Source organism: Cannabis sativa, chromosome 3, assembly GCF_029168945.1.
Source record: "Cannabis sativa cultivar Pink pepper isolate KNU-18-1 chromosome 3, ASM2916894v1, whole genome shotgun sequence".
Lineage (NCBI taxonomy): Eukaryota > Viridiplantae > Streptophyta > Magnoliopsida > Rosales > Cannabaceae > Cannabis > Cannabis sativa.
Window position 1 is genome coordinate 67,782,113 of NC_083603.1, and position 20,885 is coordinate 67,802,997.

Below are 20,885 nucleotides of genomic sequence, written 5' to 3' on the forward strand. Positions count from 1 at the left end.
TCTTAGATTTGGTTTTTTCTTCTTTTGAGACATACAAAATCCCATGCGAAAATTGGTAAGCGGTTACAACTTTTCTCAAGTGACGATAATAAGTCTCTGACCAAAAAGGTAAAAAAAAAAATCATATACTTGTAACAAATATCCACTTTTCTTAATGTAATTGGTATTGCAAAATTTTAAGATTTTGAGAACAAAAACAAATTTAGATTAAATTCAACTCTGGAAATTGTTAGTCTCAATTAGAGATGGAAATGTTTACTGCGGGGATGGGTAATCGTGAGGATCCACTCTTAATGGAGTAGGTTTTTCCTATTTTTGCCGTTAATGGAGCGGTGGTAGAAGACAATTTTAACACCCGAAGTAGGGATAGGACGGGAGCGACGGGGATGAATACTATTTGCACCCTATTTGATGTCAATATAAATATATATAGTTTTTCTTTTATTTTTAACGTATATATATAGTATATATATCATTTTTTTTATTAAAAAGAGAAAACTTCATTAATCACTAACAAAAAGCCAAAACAATACAAATAGAGGCTCCACACAAGCTGCCCAACAGAAAACTAAAGATTACATTTTAATCTAACAAGAAAATTTCTTTCATCTAAAGATAACTTTCTATTATTTACATGGTATAATCTCTAAATTGTAACCTATTTTATCTTTTTAAGTATAGCTACAACATTTTTTGAGCAGCCTTCAAAATGATATTTGTTTTAGTTAGACCAAATACAATAAACACATGCTGCCAACGTTATTGTAACAGCAGCAACCACTCTTGAAGTCCCGCTAGCCAGCCATGTGATCCAGCTCCCATAGTCCCTAGGTCTGGCAAAAAATCCCAACCACAAGAAGATCTCGTCTGTCACTTTCCTGGATAAGCTACACTCGAAAATGTTGGGTTTTATACCCTAAATAAAACTCATTTCAATATAATCAGATTTACTTATTAATATAGATCAGAAATAACATTTAATGATGCATGATTCACTTGATTTATTTCATGATTATATGTACATAATGTATGAATTCATCTGAAACCCTTTTCACATACTTGATCCTGTTTATTGTGTTGTCAATATATTGAAAAGTAAACATGACTATGTGAATAAAGTTTCCTAGATTTATCAGACACAGGGTTTTACTGATATGATAATCTACAACAGAGTTTACTTGCATTTGGAGAAATGCTATGTTCTTTCCAGAGCATTGGTTAAAGTAAAGCTCAGGTTGGATGCATGGAGTATGCATCGGAAGTGACCGATATTGAACTTTGACTTAGATTTATTAAACATACCGTAATATCTATTCAAGTCAATATCGCCTAGTTGATCCTAGATAAAATGATCTTAATCCTGTTATGATTAGGCTCAACTCAAGAGGCTATAGAGGCTATTCGTGTTCTTTGATTTGTTAGTTAAGCCTACTTTTAGGTCAGGGTGATACGTACATTTTGGGAACACGGTAGTGCAATTGAGTGGGAGTGCTAACATAAACATGGAATCTATAGCTTCTATCTGGCGAATAGTAAGTAAAGGATGATCTCCTTCGAGCTTGACCAAACGAAAATAAATGGTGGAGTACTCATTTCACATAAGCTGAAATATCATTTATACGGGGTTAAGTGTTTTAAGGATAAAATACATTGTAGGGTGTAACGGTAATCTAATCCATTTACAGTGTAGATCATTCATATAGAGGATCATTGATCAAATTAGGATCATAACAATGGATAACTAATGATGGGTCTATATGGTGGAACATATAGAGCATTCTATATACTGAGAGTGCGATTCTAAGTTCTATGCGTGGATTCAACGAAGAATTAATAAGTCAGTGAATTTAGGTTATAAATTCTTGATCTGCTTATTGGAAGCTCGGTTATATAGAGCCATGGTCCCCCCACTAGTTGAGATAATATTGCTTGTAAGACTCATATAATTGGTTTTGATTAATCAATTATAATTCTCAAATTAGACTATGTCTATTTGTGAATTTTTCACTAAGTAAGGGCGAAATTGTAAAGAAAGAGTTTTAGGGGCATATTTGTTAATTATGATACTTTGTATGGTTCAATTAATAAATATGATAAATGACAATATTATTTAATAATTATTTATAGTTATTAAATAGTTAGAATTGGCATTTAAATGGTTGAATTAGAAAATTGGCGTTTTTGAGAAAATTAGATGCAGAAATGATAAAACTGCAAAATTGCAAAAAGTGAGGCCCAAATCCATATTGTTAGGGCCGGCCACTTTTATAGGGTTTTACATCTGATATTTTCATTATTTTAATGCCAAATAATTCAAACCTAACCCTAGTGGAATGCTATAAATAGATAGTGAAGGCTTCAGAAAATTTACACTAAACTTTCTACTTTTTCCTTCAGAGAAAAACCTGAGCCTTCTCTCTTTCTTCCTAGCCGCCACCTTCTCCTCTTTCTTCTTCCTTGAAATTTCGAAATACTTAGTGATTAGAGTAGTGCCCACACATAGCAAGTGATACCTCAATCATAGTGAGGAAGATCGTGAAGAAAGACATTCAACAAGAAGGAGTTTCAGCACTAAAGAAGGAGAGAAAGACATCCAGGTTCAGATATTAATAATACTCTGCTACAGAAAGGAATCAAGGGCTAGATATCTGAACGGAAGGAGTCATATTATTCCGCTGCACCCAATGTAAGGTTTCTAATACTTTATATGTGTTTATTTCATAATCGTTTTACAAGTTCATATTTAGGGTATTAATCAACATACCTGTGAGTAGATCTAAGTTCCTGGTAAAATAATTTCCAACAACTGGCCTCAGAACCATGGTAATTGATTTTCTTGCAAGAAATTTGGACTTAAAACGATTTGTTTGTGTTTTGGATGGTATCATGTTGTTTTGAGTGTTGTTTGATGATTGATTGATGTTTTTGAATTTTCGTGAAAAATAATTGAATATCTGTTTCTGGAATTATTTTTATTGGACAGTATGGAAAAAATTAAGCAAGTTAATTTTTTACAGAACTCAGTTTCGATTTAATTTGAATTAGTTATGATTTTTTGAAGTTTCGAAAAATATCGGGATGGTGTCACTGCACCACGCGCGCGCGGAAATGATGCAGCACCCTTGCCGCGCCGTGTTTCCTCGCCCAAGCACTCCCTTTCGCGTCCATGGACAGTATGTAATGCATACTGTCCGTACAGCTCGCATTTTTTCGTTTTTCTTCGATTTTTCATGCTATTTCATGGATTTAACTTCCGATTTTTTGAGTAGTTTTGTATTTAGACATTTACTATTCCTGATTCAATTCTAAATATCATAATTAAATTAATTAATTTTTTTTAAAATTAATTCATGATATTAGTGTAATTTGAATTTGAAAATAGTAAATATCTATCTTTTTTGCTTAATTATCTATCTTATTTTTAAATTTGATTATATCTTATCTTATTTTTAAATTTAAGGTCAGATTTTAAATTTTAAATTAAATATTTTTTTTAAATAATTTGACCTTATTTAAATTTAAAATAAGATAACTATAATCATGTAATTTAAATAGAAGTAAGATATTTTGCTAACTTTATTATTTTGTTATTTTATTTATTTAAATTAAATCATAAAATCTGAAAAAGATATTTATTTATCTTTTTCCATTTTTATTGAATATTTAATTTATAAAATAACATTAAATTTTTAAAAGTAGTTAGCAAATTTTGAAATGATATTTAGGTTAGTTGAAACCTAATTTTTCAAAACTGTAGGTTTAATTTTAAATATTATTTTATTAATTTCGAAAATATATAATTTTATTATTTTAATATTTTTTTTTTCGAAAATAATTTTTTTTATTTTATTTAATTATTTTTTCAAAATTTAATTATTTAAAATTAAATAAATCCTACATTCAACTATCCAGCTAACCTTGTTGCAGGAGTATGTGTTTTAGCTTGTTTGTAAGTTTTATAAAACCTATTATTGCTTGATTGCAAATAGCCATGGTTAACTTGTTGACAGATCCAATGATCTGATTTTAACTCATGGCTCCCTTGGTCAAGTAAATAATTTGTAATAGGTAATTTTCACAATCTTCTTTCATTTGTGTATGACCTAGAAACATGATAGGATCCATCCAAATTGTGTGCCTGTGTGAGCCTATATATTTAATTTTGTTATAGATGCATATAGGTTGTTGTTGCTAAATAAAATATCATAGTTTTTGATAGATTTTATTTAGGCCCATTTAGTTTTTGGGCCTATTCAATTAATAACAGTTGTTTATTTTAAGGTTAAATTCCTCTCTTTTTGGGCCTTGTGTGAGAGTTGGGAGCCATAGTAGTGGGTACGACATACTTAACCCAGCCCCCCCTCACATGAACCACCCCAATTGTGAAGGCCCATTTGCCTAATTTGAATAACTGTACTAGGTTAATTAAATTAGTTTAACCTAATAAAATTGATTAGCAACATAATTAATTTCATTTATTTTGAAATTAATTTAAGAAAACCATAGTTTAAAGAATTTTATTCTAAGTTAAACTATATGTATTTTCTTGTATTTAATTAAATATAGAATTATAACCATCTAGATTCTTTCTGAAGCTTAATTTAAATTTTTCATTAAATATTCATATTTAAGTTGATATTTAGTTATCTCTAACTAATCAACTTAAATCTGAATATATTTGGAATTTAAAATTTCAAAATTAAGTTGAGGAATTTTAGGAATTGGTTATTAAGATTCTTTAGATATTTTTTAAGTTGATATTTTTTTTCAAATATTAACTTAAAATAGAATATTTTCAAATTAAGTGGTTACAATTTAATTTTGATATTTAATTAAATTTAAATTTGAAAATATTTAAGTTCTAGATTTTTTCTAATACAACTTAAATTAGATATTTTTTTAAATTTTGTGGAAAAGATACTTAGTCAAATAAGATATTTTCTAGATAGTTATTTCTAGATTACTTATTATTTCTAATATTAAATAGGAAAATATTATACATTGTGAAATTAATTATTTAAATAATTAATTTTGGTACAATTTATTTTAAGTATATTTTTTCCTAGTATTAAACTAGAGATTAATAATTAAGCCTTCTCTACACTTAATTATTTATTTCTTGAATTTAATACATTTAATTAAATTGAAAATTAAATATCTAAGTTGATTTTCATCATGATACTTAAATATTTCTTTTTCATGACACTTAATTAAATAGAAAATTATTTTTAGTTGAAATTTATTTTTCAACTTAAATTTAAATAATTTTCAACATATATATTTTTTTTCTTTATTTTATTAATCAATTTTCGAAATTGCATTTCATAATGCAAGATGATTTTGAATTTATCTTGAAAAATAGATTAAGTTGTAAATTAATTATTTATTTTAATTAATTCATGGACCAACTTAAATCAATGACTTTTTTTTTTCATTTATTGATTAATTTAAAATAAATGAATTAAGTATATTATTAGAAATTGAATTAATTAGTCAAAGGAAAATCTAGATAGGTGATATTTTTTCTTGAAGTATTTTTCTAAGTAATTATTATTTAAGTATTTCGAAAATATAAAGTTTTTATACTTTCTTTTTCAAAATACAATAAATATATCTCATGAAAATTTATTTTGAGTTGCAAATTAATTTAAATTAATACAACTTAAATAATTTTCTTAATATTTATATATCAAAATTACTACTGAGATGGAAATAATTCAACTTATTTAAATCACCATCTAAGTATAATTTTATAAATATTAAATTAAATTCTAAGTTAGAATTTAATTCTAAATTCGTATTTAATGAATATATTTTATTATAAATAATAATGAAAATACATTTTAAAGAATAAGCTTTATTATTAAGATATTCGATCTCCATTGTTGGTTTTACATAGCGTTTGTTTTAGTGAGTAAGCATCCCTAATGGAGGAACGTTCATTAGCAAGTTCGCACCGTTTAATCTCGAAAGATAAGTAGCTTTATAAGTGTTTTATATGGTATGGATCACCCTAATGGTGGCGACCATATTTGACTTACAAAATATGAAACAATGTGTAAAGACCGCTTAGTTTAATTTGGAAATTAGCAGTTAATCATGTTTAATTATGAAAATTATTTATAGCTATTTATACTGTTATTATTGAATTCTGAAATGCACTTTATGTCATTTAGTAGTTTTCATAAGTTTGCATTTCCGGTGCCCGGTAACATGGAACTCGGTGTTTGGCTCAGTAAAATCACAACTTAGTATGTTAGTATTGTGGGACGGTTTATTAGACATTGGGAATGTCGGGAATGGCCGGAAATTTAGAATTTCCCAAAATACCCCTTTAGTGTTATTTATGTTATTTTAGTGTGGAGGGGCAAAATGGTCATTTTGCCCAATGATATTTTGTCCTTTAGTGGACTTAGTAATTGAGTTTGATATGTTATTTGTTTATTATTTTGGTTGAAGTAAAAAGGATTATGTGGCATTTACTTTCATTTTTTCCCAAACTTAGAAAAAAAAAATAGAAAATTTTCAAAAGAAAAGCAACTCTTTTTCTCTCAACTCTCTCTATCTTTCGGCCCTCCTTTGAGCAGCAAGAATTTTGGTGATTCTTTGATTTTCAAGCAGATTTTGTGTGATTCTAAGCTCTTGGTAAGCTCTTGAATCTTGCTCTTTAGTTTTCTTGGTTTTCAAGGAAAAAGAAAATGGTTGCATGTTTAATTTTGATGATGCTGTTGCTCCTGTAGTTCTAGGTTGTTTTCTGTGATTTTATATGCTTGAATTGAATGGAATTAAGTAGGTTTCATGCATGCTAGTTACCTTTGTTCAAGTTTGAGAAATTTTGTTCAAAAGCTATGGTTTTCAAAGTAAAGTTTTGATTTTCGTTGCTGTGGTTGCTGCTATTGTTATGTTGTGTTTTGTGGTGTTAATTTATGTTGAAATAGGTTTAGTTATGCATGATTTAGTGGCTGTTTGGAGGTTTAGTCAAGTTTTGAGTTTTTGAACTCAATCTTGAACCTCCAATGGTGAAATGTGTTTCTGTGCTTGAAGCTTGGTTCTATTGCTTTGGTTATGTTCTTTGAGGTATTTAGAACAGGTCTGGAAGGTTTTGTGTGATTTGGATTTGATTTGAAAGAGTTATGAATTTTTGAGTTCTGCCTGCGAGGAATCGAAATTCCGGTTGTGCATCCGGAATTCCGGATGGGTTTTAAAAATTTCCAGAACCGGAATTCCGGTTGGACAATCGGTCTGCCGGTTGGGTGATTTTCAGAAACCCTAGATTTTCTCGTTTTTATGTTATTTGGGGTATTGCCATGCTTTTTATTGATAGGGAAACTTTTAGTTCCTAGTTTAAGTCCCCGGGAAGTGATTTAGCTTATCACTTATAGTGTTGTGATTTTTATGGTTTAGGAGCCTGTAATCCGCTGCGCAGTTAGTTCCAGTCAGGTTGACCGACACACCTGAATTCAGAATTGAGGTAAGATTAGTATAACAGTATGCATATATAGATTACATGTTTAGCGTGCATGTTAGGAAGCCTGTTAGATTACATTAGATATGTATGTTGGCTTCGAACCATCCGACTGTGTCACATCGGTACAGGCTAGAGTATGACTAGCAGCTGGAGTATGACCGCCGACCGAGTATAGGCCGACACCGTATCACATCGGTACGTGCTAGAGTATGACTAACACCGGAGTATGACCAAGGTGCCGAGTATAGGCCGATACTTAGGTTGGTGGTTCCGTACTATTTGACGTATCACATCGGTACGTGCTAGAGTATGACTAGTACCGGAGTATGACCAGTTCGACCGAGTATAGGCTGATACTGTAACACATCGGTACAGGCTAGAGTATGACTAGCAGCTGGAGTATGACCAGTTCGACCGAGTATAGGCTGTTACTTGTCAATAGTACCGTCCTTATGAACGTTCAGGGGTATGGGCGTCTGATCATGACTCGGGATTTATGTATGATTATTTTTATGCTTTTCTTACTGAGTCTGTCGACTCACAGTGCTATGTTTATGTGTAGGTAAGGGCAAGGCTAAAGCTGATGGACCGTGAGAGCGAGCCGGTGAAGATTGTACATGTCGGGGCGGTTAGGCCTGGAGCGTACGATCATCGGGACAGCAAGGCTATTTTTGTAATTAGTTGCTAGGCGACAAGTATTTTGTACAGACAGTAAATTTTTGTAAATGGTTTTGTAATCGGGATCCCGAGTATTTTGTATAAATATTTTATAAGTTTAATTAAAAAGCAAAAATTTTAATTAATCACGTTTTCCATAAACCTCGTTGATTAGCAACGAGCTGCACAGTATGTTTAAAAATCACGTAATACGCCTATGCTAGTTAGGGTGTTACACAATGGTAGAAGCTCATAAGATAGAATTGCCTTGACTCTCGCCTAAACGGGACAACGCTGAATTCCAATCTTGGTCGAATAAAAGGTTGCTAGAATGTTTAACATTTTAGATGAGCTGACAACTCTATTCAATGGATGGTAGCTTTGACTTTCGCCTAAACGGGACACTGATATCAGTTTGTTGAAAACCTTGGAAATTATTTAGGATTGTATGTTTTAGTATTTTCACTTGTCATTCTTACTTGCTATATGTTTAATAATTTCTGAATTGTGTATGAATTTATATTGAACCATGTTATTTTCTGTTATTAAATTGTAGTTTAATTTCGAATCTTCATTGTTGGTCTAACTTGGTTTGTTTATCTAATGAGATAAATCCCTAATGGATTTTCACCATTAGACATACATAATAGTGTTAGATCTCGAAAGATAAATATTGTATATGCAACATCTAGCTGTTCATCAATTGATGACACCTTAGACTAGTATTTTTACAATATGAAACAAGAAGATTCTATAAATAAGATTACTTTGACTCTCGCTAATCGAAGCATCGTTGGATTCTTATTTATAAACGAAATTATCCTACTTCCTCTTAGCTTATTCATTTTGAATGAGCTCAATAACATATCATTGGATGAATGGTCCATAAATCATTTCATGTCATTCTATTTTCTCTTAAGAAATTAAATGACATATGATTATAACCCGAAATTCTATTCCACAATGATATAAGTCCTCAATCTTAGAAATCTCCTACTTGTATGGGCAAATCTGACTTAGAGTTTAAATTAGTAATGGTGGTCCAAGATAAAATTACTCATTATATTTGGTATAAATTTAAGTCTTTGACTTTAATTTTAGATTCCAAACAGAAATTTTCTTATATTTCTATTTCCAGAATACAATACAGTTACACTTTCGCAAGTGTTTAATATCCATCTTCTATAAATGGATTCAAAACTGTATATTAAAGTATGGAATATGATTTTAATATTCTGTGAACAGGATCCACTAGCACTATTCTATGAACTCATTGAAGTGACTAAACCTAAGTCATCAAAAAGACACAACCACATTTTTTTTAATCTATGGCATTTGTATCTTGTTCATAGTGGTTTTGACAAGATCAATCTCTGCAAAGAGTTAATATGCCTATATCCACTGAAAGTTGTTCATCTCATTCGTAGATGGATGTACATTCAGGGGTGGATATGAATTTTTCGTTGTATTCTTAAAACAATAACTCTAGATTATACCTTATGCAAAGAAATTTGAAATGTTTGAAAAATTTCTTAAATTTCTAGCAATGGTTAAAACCATTAAGGTAAGTGGTTAAAGATCTTGCGAACTGATAGGGGTGGAGAAATAGTTAGTAGATATGCAGTTCAAAGATCATTAAATTGATTTTTGAATTATATCCAAACTTACCTCCCCAGAAATTTCGATTTGCATATTGATGATTAGTTACTAGTTGTTGCCTAAGACCTTCTATGGTAATGCAATTTCAGAATGATGTAATGGTTGTATACTTAAAGTAAATCATTACTAGATTCATGGATGACCTAATCAAAATCTTAAGAAAAGCTAGAACTGTTAACCATGGTTTGCATGTTTGTTAGCTATTCTAAGTGATTAGCGATGGACCATCCCATAGTCAATAGATAAGAAAGTGTTTGCTTAAACAAATACTACTTTTCTAAGAAAATGACTAAGTCTGAAAGTAAAGTAGAAAATAAAGGACATATTTTTTTTCTTGATTCCAAAAGTGTTCTATCATCTTATATGACATATGATGATCCCACTGCCTCTGTTGTCTTGTAACAACCGAAGAGATCAATATCATTTAGTTTTCTTAGACATAATTCACGGTACCTTGTCGTAGTGGGAGAGTTTCTAGGAACTCACCTTCTTATGACTTGGAAGACACTAGTGATTAAAATCCATTGTGAGTTTAAACAAGTAATGAATTGTTAAGATAAGAAACTAAGAATAAAAGCCAATAGAACTATGATTTAAACCATTCACATGGAATAACCTAAAGTTTTCTATTACAAGGACATAAAAGGAAGTTTCGTGTATAAATCTATTCAATGGACTTAATAAAACTTCATGTTCCTAGTATTATAGGTTTGAGTTTATCTAAACCTATGGCTTGTGGTATACCTGGTAATTACTTACTCTAATGCAAGCAACTTACTTTAGTAAGATGCTGAAGCATTTTCTTTCTAATGGCAATCTATAGAAGCTTCACAACTTCTTAGACATAGATTTTATTTATCTAAGGAAAAGTCTCAACTATTCCAGAAAAGATAAAGTCATGAAAGAATCTCTTAAATCAACAGTGAGAGGTCTCAGATATGCTTTAGTATGCCTTAGACCAGACACCTGCTGTTGAGTGGGAGTAATGAGTAGGTATCAGATTAATCCAGGAGAGGAACATTGGAAGACAATCAAGTAAATCTTAAGATTAAGAAGAGGAACTATATGTTAGTCAATAAGGGTGTATTTAAAACTCTTAGACTACACCACATCAGATTTCGAGATTTGCCTTTGTGCTAGAAAATCTTTCTGATAAGATGGTGATTACTCTGGGGTGGAATAGTAATTTTGGAGAAGTGTAAAAACCTATCTGAAGTCTCTAGGTCTACCAGAAAGGGACTGAATGTTGAAGTTGCAGGAAATGTACTTATTCATCTAAGGAAAGTTCTATACATTTTTGGCACCATTCCAAATTGCCTAAACTACTAGTGTTATTTCCTGATTAACCAAAAGTAGTTGCCAAAGGTATAGAATCCAGTATCCCAAAAGGAGTAGACATATAGAGAGGAATTTCACATTATCAATGATTTTGTGATTAAAGGAAGAGTAATGGTGGAGAAAAGGTTGTGTTTAATTCAACCTTTCAGAGGAGTTTACTACTACTACACTTGATTTGTATATCAAGGTGTTGAGATTATTTGAAATGCACTTTTTTGTTTTATATTAGTGCAAGTGGGAGTTTGTTGGGTTTTATGCCCTAAATAAAACTCATTTCAATATAATCAGATTTACTTATTAATATAGATCAGAAATAACATTTAATGATGCATGATTCACTTGATTTATTTCATGATTATATGTACATAATGTATGAATTCATCTGAAATCCTTTTCACATACTTGATCCTGTTTATTGTGTTGTCAATATATTGGAAAGTAAACATGACTATGTGAATAAAGTTTCCTAGATTTATCAGACACATGATTTTACTGATATGATAATCTACAACAGAGTTTACTTGCATTTGGAGAAATGCTATGTTCTTTCCAGAGCATTGGTTAAAGTAAAGCTCAAGTTGGATGCATGGAGTATGCATCGGAAGTGACCGATATTGAACTTTGACTTAGATTTATTAAACATACCGTAATATCTATTCAAGTCAATATCGCCTAGTTGATCCTAGATAAAATGATCTTAATCCTGTTATGATTAGGCTCAACTCAAGAGGCTATTCGTGTTCTTTGATTTGTTAGTTAAGCCTACTTTTAGGTCAGGGTGATACGTACATTTTGGGAACACGGTAGTGCAATTGAGTGGGAGTGCTAACATAAACATGGAATCTATAGCTTCTATCTGGCGAATAGTAAGTAAAGGATGATCTCCTTCGAGCTTGACCAAACGAAAATAAATGGTGGAGTACTCATTTCACATAAGCTGAAATATCATTTATACGGGGTTAAGTGTTTTAAGGATAAAATACATTGTAGGGTGTAACTGTAACGCCCTAATGCTAAGGCACGCTACAGTGCTTTTTCAATTACAGTGCAATCTTCACTAATCGAAGAGTTTTCTTGAAAAACGTGTCAATTTAAAATTTTTATATTAATTAATAAACTTTGTAATATAATATAATATTTACAAATCCCGGGATCCCGATTTCAAACTTCGTAAAATTTACTTTTTAAACTTTACATTTCAAAATACATAATTTTCAGGTCGCACAGCGACTTTCAAAATACAATTCCCAGATGTCCCGAGACCGAACACTCCAGGTCGCGCTGCTTGACATGTACAATCCCATCTGAGCTCGGGTTCACTCCTGTTCAGTCATAGCCTTTCCTTTACCTACACATAGAAGTAGAAACTGTGAGTCAACAGACTCAGTAAGAAATGCATATAACACATCATATAATTTCCGACCTGTAAATAGGCGCCCATACACCTATTTACAGAGCTTAACAGATGAGTATGAACGTTCTAACTAGGATACGACCATGTACCATGTACCACATGCACTCAGTATACCATCGTACACTAGTGTAGGTAGGGTATGGACCGCACCTTGAGTACCGTTAAGTGTTGTAACACAGACACCTTGTACTTTTCCGTACAAGTGCTGGTAACACCATGATGTACTTATAAACATCATACACCTTACCAATGCACTCTGTATCGCAACCGTACAAGTGTTGGTAGTGTATGAATCACAACAAATAAGCATGCATATATATTAACACATACATACATTCGAATATTCATATCACACATTATACACAGTTCTTACCTGATTTCCGAATTCAAATGTGCTGGCCGACCTGAACGGAAATCTCGTGCTAGATCGATGCCCTAATCACAATAATTATAATGCAGATGAGTGACTCACTAAATCACTTTCCGGGACTTAAACTTGAAACTAAAAGTTTCCCTATCGATAAACCACATGGTAATACCCTAAATATCTCAAAATTGGCCAAAACTAGGGTTCTGGAAATTCCCCCAACAGGCAGACCAGTTCCCAACCGGCATCCCGGTTCTGGGTCACCAACCAGTCGACCGGTTGGTACAGACCACCCAGAACCGGAATTCCGGTTCTACTGCTGGGAACCAAAAATCATCCCCCTTGATTCAATTCAATCCCAAACTTTACCAAACTCTCCAGTATACCTATACAATGCATAAACATCCATTTCCAACCAACAAATCACAGAACAAACCAATAATTCAAATTATGCCATTAAAGCTCAAAGCTTGAGTTTCAAAACTCAAGCTTGCTTAAAACTAACACCAAGCATTAAAATCAACTACCAGAACCCTTAATCAACCAATATTGAGCATAAAAACCTACCCCTAACTATTTCTAAACTTAACAGCTCCTATTTCACAAATTCACTAATTCTAACTAAGCAAAAACTTGAAAACTAAAGGGGAGTTTATTAGGGCTTACCTTAGATTAATCCTCTTGAATTCCCTAGCTGAAAACATCAACAATCCACAACAAAACCCCCTGGTCTTGGCTGCTTCGAAGAGAAGAAATGAGGGAGAGACTTGTTCTTCTTTGATATTTTTCTCTTTTTAATTTTCAAAATGAAATAACATAAATTAAGGGAAAATCAATTTCCCTTGGCTGAAGGTTTTGACTTGCTAGGTGTCAAGTCACTAGGCTGCCACTTAACTTCTCCCTTGGAAAAATACTAAAATGCCCTTACTCATAAAACTAGGGTATTTCTAAAGCTAAGGGTAAAATGGTCAAATCCCATAACCCCGATCAATCCCGATAATTTATTTTCTCCAAAATATTCCCCACTATGAAATAGGGTTCTAAACTTACCCATGTGATCAATCTAGCCATCCATCGCATTTTCCGTTGTCGCCGAGCAAAAATTACAAAATTAACATATTTCACATATAAGCTAAATAATACCCCTAGAGTTTAATAAAATCTCCGGAATTGAGAAATTATAACTCTAATATTTATTTCTAAATATTGGGGTCCACAATTAAATAAATTCATAAATAATAATAAAATAATATAATTTAGTGCTAATTGCCTTTACTAATCCACATACTAGAGCGGTCATTACAGTAACGGTAATCTAATCCATTTACAGTGTAGATCATTCATATAGGGGATCATTGATCAAATTAGGATTATAACAATGGATAACTAATGATGTGTCTATATGGTGGAACATATAGAGCATTCTATATACTGAGAGTGCAATTCTAAGTTCTATGCGTGGATTCAACGAAGAATGAATAAGTCAGTGAATTTAGGTTATAAATTCTTGATCTGCTTATTGGAAGCTCGGTTATATAGACCCATGGTCCCCCCACTAGTTGAGATAATATTGCTTGTAAGACTCATATAATTGGTTTTGATTAATCAATTATAATTCTCAAATTAGACTATGTCTATTTGTGAATTTTTCACTAAGTAAGGGCGAAATTGTAAAGAAAGAGTTTTAGGGGCATATTTGTTAATTATGATACTTTGTATGGTTCAATTAATAAATATGATAAATGACAATATTATTTAATAATTATTTATAGTTATTAAATAGTTAGAATTGGCATTTAAATGGTTGAATTAGAAAATTGGCGTTTTTGAGAAAATTAGATGCAGAAATGATAAAACTGCAAAATTGCAAAAAGTGAGGCCCAAATCCATATTGTATAGGGCCGGCCACTTTTATAGGGTTTTACATCTGATATTTTCATTATTTTAATGCCAAATAATTCAAACCTAACCCTAGTGGAATGCTATAAATAGATAGTGAAGGCTTCAGGAAATTTACACTTAACTTTTTACTTTTTCCTTCAGAGAAAAACGTGAGCCTTCTCTCTCTATTCCTAGCCGCCACCTTCTCCTCTTTCTTCTTCCTTGAAATTTCGAAATACTTAGTGATTAGAGTAGTGCCCACACACAGCAAGTGATACCTCAATCATAGTGAGGAAGATCGTGAAGAAAGACATTCAACAAGAAGGAGTTTCAGCACTAAAGAAGGAGAGAAAGACATCCAGGTTCAGATATTGATAATGCTCTGCTACAGAAAGGAATCAAGGGCTAGATATCTGAACGGAAGGAGTCATATTATTCCGCTGCACCCAATGTAAGGTTTCTAATACTTTATATGTGTTTATTTCATAATCGTTTTACAAGTTCATATTTAGGGTGTTAATCAACATACTTGTGAGTAGATCTAAGATCATGTTAAAATAATTTCCAACAGAAAAGTAGGTGGGTATGACTTTCATTAAAGAGCCCACAAACAACTCAAAAAAGAGTCTCCAAGGGGATGCAAAACTGAGTTAGTTGATCCCTAGTAAGCAAATGAGAATTTAAACCTTTCGATAACATAAATCTATGTTTAGGCAAGCTAACTCTATTCCACACCGCATATGTATGTAACATTGGTTGTTGAACAATGGTACTGTTATAAAGTAAGGAAGCTTTAAATTTACCCTTTAGCCAGCACCAAGAATTTGAGCTTTGGGGAAGCTTTGTCTCAAGGCACAGAACTTCTTCCAATGCCAACTCGAATCCAACTTCATAGGAGTTTCCCAAAAGTCACATTTTTTCAGATAAGTTGAATGAATCCGGCGAACCCAAAGCACATCATGTTTTTCTAAAATGGCCCATATATACTTTGCTATAGTAACTCTGTTTCATGTAGGACCATCAAGAAAACCAAGACCACCATATTTTTTTGGAAGGCAAACTTTTTCCCATGAAAGGATATGAATTTTGCATCTATTGCCTTCAACTCCCCAAAGAAAACCTCGACAAAGCCTTTCAACTTCTTTAATAACACTCTGAGGCAGGATGAAGATACTCATCCAAGAGTTTCGGAGACCAAGAAGAACAGAGTGAATAAGCTGAACTCTCCCTGCAAACAAAAGATGTTTACTAGCCCAAGTATGAAGTATAATCTTGATTTTCTTTATGATAAGGCCACAATCTTCTTTCCTCCATTTTGTAGGCCTCATGGGAACCCTAAGATACTTAAGGGGAAAAGATCCTTCTTCCAAACATAGAGTTTGAAGCAACACATTTTTTTCCTCTCCCAAAACACCTCTAAAAGAACATAGTGATTTTTCAAGATTTGCTTTCAGACCTGAAAAAGCACTAAAATAATCAAAAATAGATTTGATAACTTGGGTAGACTGAGCATCTCCTTTACAAAAGATAATAAGATCATCTGCAAAATAAAGAGAGATTATCTTAAGGCTTCTACACATCAAGTGATAGCTAAACTTGTTGTCCAATGCCCCATGGTGAAGTCTTCTGGTGAGATACTCCATAACCAGAACAAACAGGAGAGGTGATATTGGATCACCTTGGCAAAGACCTTTCTTTCCTAAAAACTTTCCTTGAATCCTGCCTTTAAGCATCAAAAGATAGCTTGTGATTCTCACAGAGTTCATGATCTAGCCAATGAACTGAGTTGAAAAACAAAGAGCTACCAGAATATCCTCCAAGAACTCCCAATCAACTATATCATAAGCTTTACTCAAGTCAACTTTGATAGCACAACGAGGGGTGATAGATTTCCTTCCATAATTTTTGATAAGATCCTGGGGAATCATTATATTATGAGCAATGGAACGACCTTTAATGAAATCCCCTTGATTTTGGTCAACAAGCCACGACAACACAGTAGCTAACTGCATACATAGAAGCTTAGAAATACCCTTATAAATGGTGGTACAACAAGTAATTGGACGATAGTCTATTGCTCGAGAAGGGCAGTCTATTTTTGGCACTAAAGAAATTGTAGTTCCATGAAGGCCAGCAGGAGACTTACCATTTTCAAAGAATTGCAACAAAGCTGTACAGATTTCCCCTCCTATTTTTGGCCATAACTTCCTGTAGAAGCCTGAACCATAATTATTGGGACCCGGAGACTTAGTATTTGGGATGCTAAAAAGACTTTCTTAATTTCTTTTCTAGTAAAGGGTTTTAAGAGACCAACTTGCTAGTCTAAAGAGAGCTTTTCCCCCTATCCATGCACTCCCGATTAAGCATTGACTAGGCAGTGCTCGAACTCCCCATAAACCCTTTAAAATGCTCTAATAAATGGTCCACCACCTCAGGGAAATTTTGCACCTGCTTTCCTTCCTCATTAATAAAAGAAACAATTCTATTATTAATCTTCCTTTTCTTAAGAAAAGCATGAAAATAGGTATTATTATCATCGCCTTTCCTAAGCCAAGTGATTTTACTACATTGTCTAAGGAAGCTATGATACATTTTACCTTGAGTTCAAAGATCTCTCCTGCCTTTTTTTTAGCTTCTTGAAAAAGAAAAATTCCCAGGGTTGGCTTGAGCTACAAATAAAGCCTCATGGTATGTCTCCTTTTTCCAAAAGATAGGACTTCCCAATATCACCAACAATCTCGTTATTAAATCTATTCAAGCTGTGTTTTAGTCTCATCATAATCAAAAAAATACCATGTAAACTCGTGCTTGAACAAGGCTTCCTCCAACTGTGACAACATTCTTAAACTCAGCATGCTCAGACCAGAATTTATAATACCGAAATGGCTTGTAACCAATGTTTTCAAGCTTCCTGTTAGACACCAAACAAGAACAATCATCAGACAAAGAATCCCATTTAAACAGAGCAGCTGAATTGAGAAAAAGATAAACCCAGTCTTCGTTAGCAAAAACATGATCAATCTTTGAATAGATTTTCTTCCCTCCTTCCTGCTTATTGGTCTAGGTATAAGTTGAACCCGAACTTTTCAAAGTATCCATTAACTGAAGAGATAACCACTTATTGGAGTCTAAAAGATCTCCAGAAGAAATCGGGTTCCCACCTTGTCTATAACAATATGAAAGATAGAATTAAAATCGCCAAGCATAAGCCAAGACTTAGCTGGCAAAGTTAGCCCAACAAGATCATACCACATTACTTTCCTTTCTTCTATTGTATTCAGGCCATAAACAAATGTGACGCTAATAGCAGTAGGAAAACCTACCACTTTGACATAACAGTGAACAAATTGACTTGTCTCCTTAGTCACTATAACTCGAGCAAATGTACTCCTCCACACAACTAAAATTCTGCCTTCAGTAACTGAGCTGGAATAGTAATCCCAGTTTTGAAACCTCATTTCCATAATGCCTTTTATTTTATTCTCCTTCATTTTAGTCTCCAAAAAAGCTCCAACACCACATTTATTCAGATTACAAAAATTTAAAAACATCAACCTGTTTATTCAAACTATTTAACCCTCTCACATTCCAACTTAAAATTTTGCAACAGTCCATTAACAGGTATGTAAAGGGCTAGTATCTAATTTTTTTACCTTCCATCTGAACTTTAAGACCTGCTACCAAATTTTCTGTCTGAACATCAAGGATGTCGAACAGATTTTGACTGTCTTTATCCACCTGAAGATCTGAACCACCCAATTCTCTCTGCTTGTGTGCTATTTTCTTCGGGGGTAATCCATTTATCCTTCACTTATTTTTTGTTCTGCACAGCAACTGGAGCTGTTGATTTTTCCACTAGTTTTCCTACCTGCTGTACAATAGCAGTAGGAACTTCCTTTTCTTTCCTAACAGTCCATGTAACCTCCTTCCTTTGTTTCATCTCCTTACCGTCTTGACTATTCTCAACTTTCTAACAATCCACCATAAGATGGCCATAACCCGAACATGTTTTACATTTCACGAGGAGCCACTCATAGTCAACTTCTTACTCGACCAATTGCCCATACTCATTTAGATACTGAATAAACCAAAGAGGATTATCAGCTATGTCCATCTCTACAAGAACTCTTGCAAACTGAATTCGGGTTCTTTCCTTAGTAAATTTATCCATCATCATTGGCTTCCAATTGTACAAACAAGAGCACTGAGGCAATTGTTGCCCCAATACTAAAGACCAAGGCCATGGAGACGTATTTATAAGGGGACAAATCGAATTAGGTGAATTGAGTTTAGGTCCTTAGACCAAGGACGTACAATCACTGGTTTCCTATCAAATTGGACTACTCCATTTTTAAGAACCTGATCACGAGTTGAAGTTTCAAAGAACTTTACCATCATAAGCCCTCCTGTCATTCTAATAACTTGCTCTATCCCCAGTTTGCCCCAAATACATTTGATAAAGCCCTCAAACATAGCCATAGGAGGATTTGCTCCTAAAACCATACATATAACAGCTGAGTCCCATTTTGCAGCTTGAGCATTAACTTCATCCACATCAACCTGAGCTATTTTCTTGCCTTCCTTGATTATCGGCTCCTCATATTTCAATTTAGCATCAAAATTTGGGAACTTGCTTGCTAAAAATTTCCTCCAATGACTCTGTGCAGATTGCTGCAGATCCTGCTCCACTTCCTCTGCCCAAGACTGAGTAGCACGAGCATCGCCATAGCCTTCATCTGGAATTTTTGAGCAGATTTTTCGTGCATCACGTTGTGCTCCATCTCCTCTTCTCCTTCATTGACCACATCTGCCATAACCTCTCCTAACTCCTTCATCACAACATTAGCATCATGCTCCTCCCTCACATCTGAGTTTGAAACAGGATCTGGTGAAATCCATCGAAGTGCTGGCTTCTTGGTTGCTCTTTTCTTCTTCGCCATGGAAGAGAGAAAAATCGGACCAAGAAAACCTAATATATCATTTATAATTAAAATTATATATCATAAGCTTAAGTCATAAAGATCTAATGACGGTAAGGAACTGGTAATCTTTGTGCATTACAAGTGTGAAGATATTTTTTTTTCTCAATTCTTAGTTTCATCTTTATTTACTTTTTAATTTGTTGGAAGACTTTAGAAGTATGAGACTATGACACTATATTTGAGTTATATATATATATATTTTTGTTTTTTTTTTTTCAAACTTTGAAATAAATTTATTTTTTATCTTTTATTAGGTTATTTTTTTTTTTAACTTTGAGGCAGATTTGTCTTTTATCTTCTATAGATTATGAAGACATAATAAATATTTGTGAGAATATTAGTTTAATTTAAATTTATTTTTTTTTCAATTATTTTAAATTATTACATTTTTTTTTCCTATTTAGCTTTGATGGATACTCGATGGGTTCCGAATGGTTCAATTCCAAGTCTAGCTAGTTTTGGATCGTAGCTTGGCCAATGAAAAGATTAGTAGTGTTTTTGTGGTGGGTGAGAAAACTTGGGATGTTGTCAAAGAGTTGTTTGATGAGGAAGTGGCAACCAATATTCTTGGTAATCCCCTTTCTATTTGGTTTCTAAGGACTACTGGTATTGGGGTTTTGACTTTTTTGGCAAGTATAAAGTTAAGAGTGCTTTATAATTGTTACAGACAAATTGAAATGGTAGTGTGTTGGGGGAGGTTGTGGCGTTTTGGAAGAAGTTTTGGCAACTAAAACTTTCTCCAAAGGCAAAAAAATAGTGTATGGAGGGCGACTAGTGGGTGTGTTTCGACAAGAGTTCAGTTGAATACTAAATATGTGGATGTTTCTTTGGTGTGTCCGATTTGTCATGGGGCAGGTGAATAAATTTTGCATTGGTTAGTTTCCTCTGGTTTTGCACGGAATTGTTGGTGGTCGTGGGTTTGGCTATGGTTCCAATTAATGCAGGGTCGTTTGGGGACTGATTTTTTCATTTGTTTTCACAGCTGGGTGAGGAACAAAGTGTTCAAGCGATGATGGTTTGTGTAATTTGGTTCACACGGAATCAACTCTTGTTGAAATGTGAGAAATGTCGGGTGGAGTTCATTGTCAAATTGGCTCGTATCACTTTTGATCAATGGAG

The 20,885-nt window shown here is 33.1% G+C and overlaps 1 protein-coding gene across 1 annotated transcript; it reads right to left on the reverse strand.

The window, feature by feature from the left end:
* Window positions 1-15,791: 15,791 nt before the first annotated feature.
* LOC115710496 (uncharacterized) lies at window positions 15,792-16,550 on the reverse strand. Its single transcript, XM_030638861.2, has one exon. It carries the CDS (start codon window positions 16,548-16,550, stop codon window positions 15,792-15,794), a length of 759 nt encoding a protein of 252 aa, XP_030494721.2.
* Window positions 16,551-20,885: the final 4,335 nt, after the last annotated feature.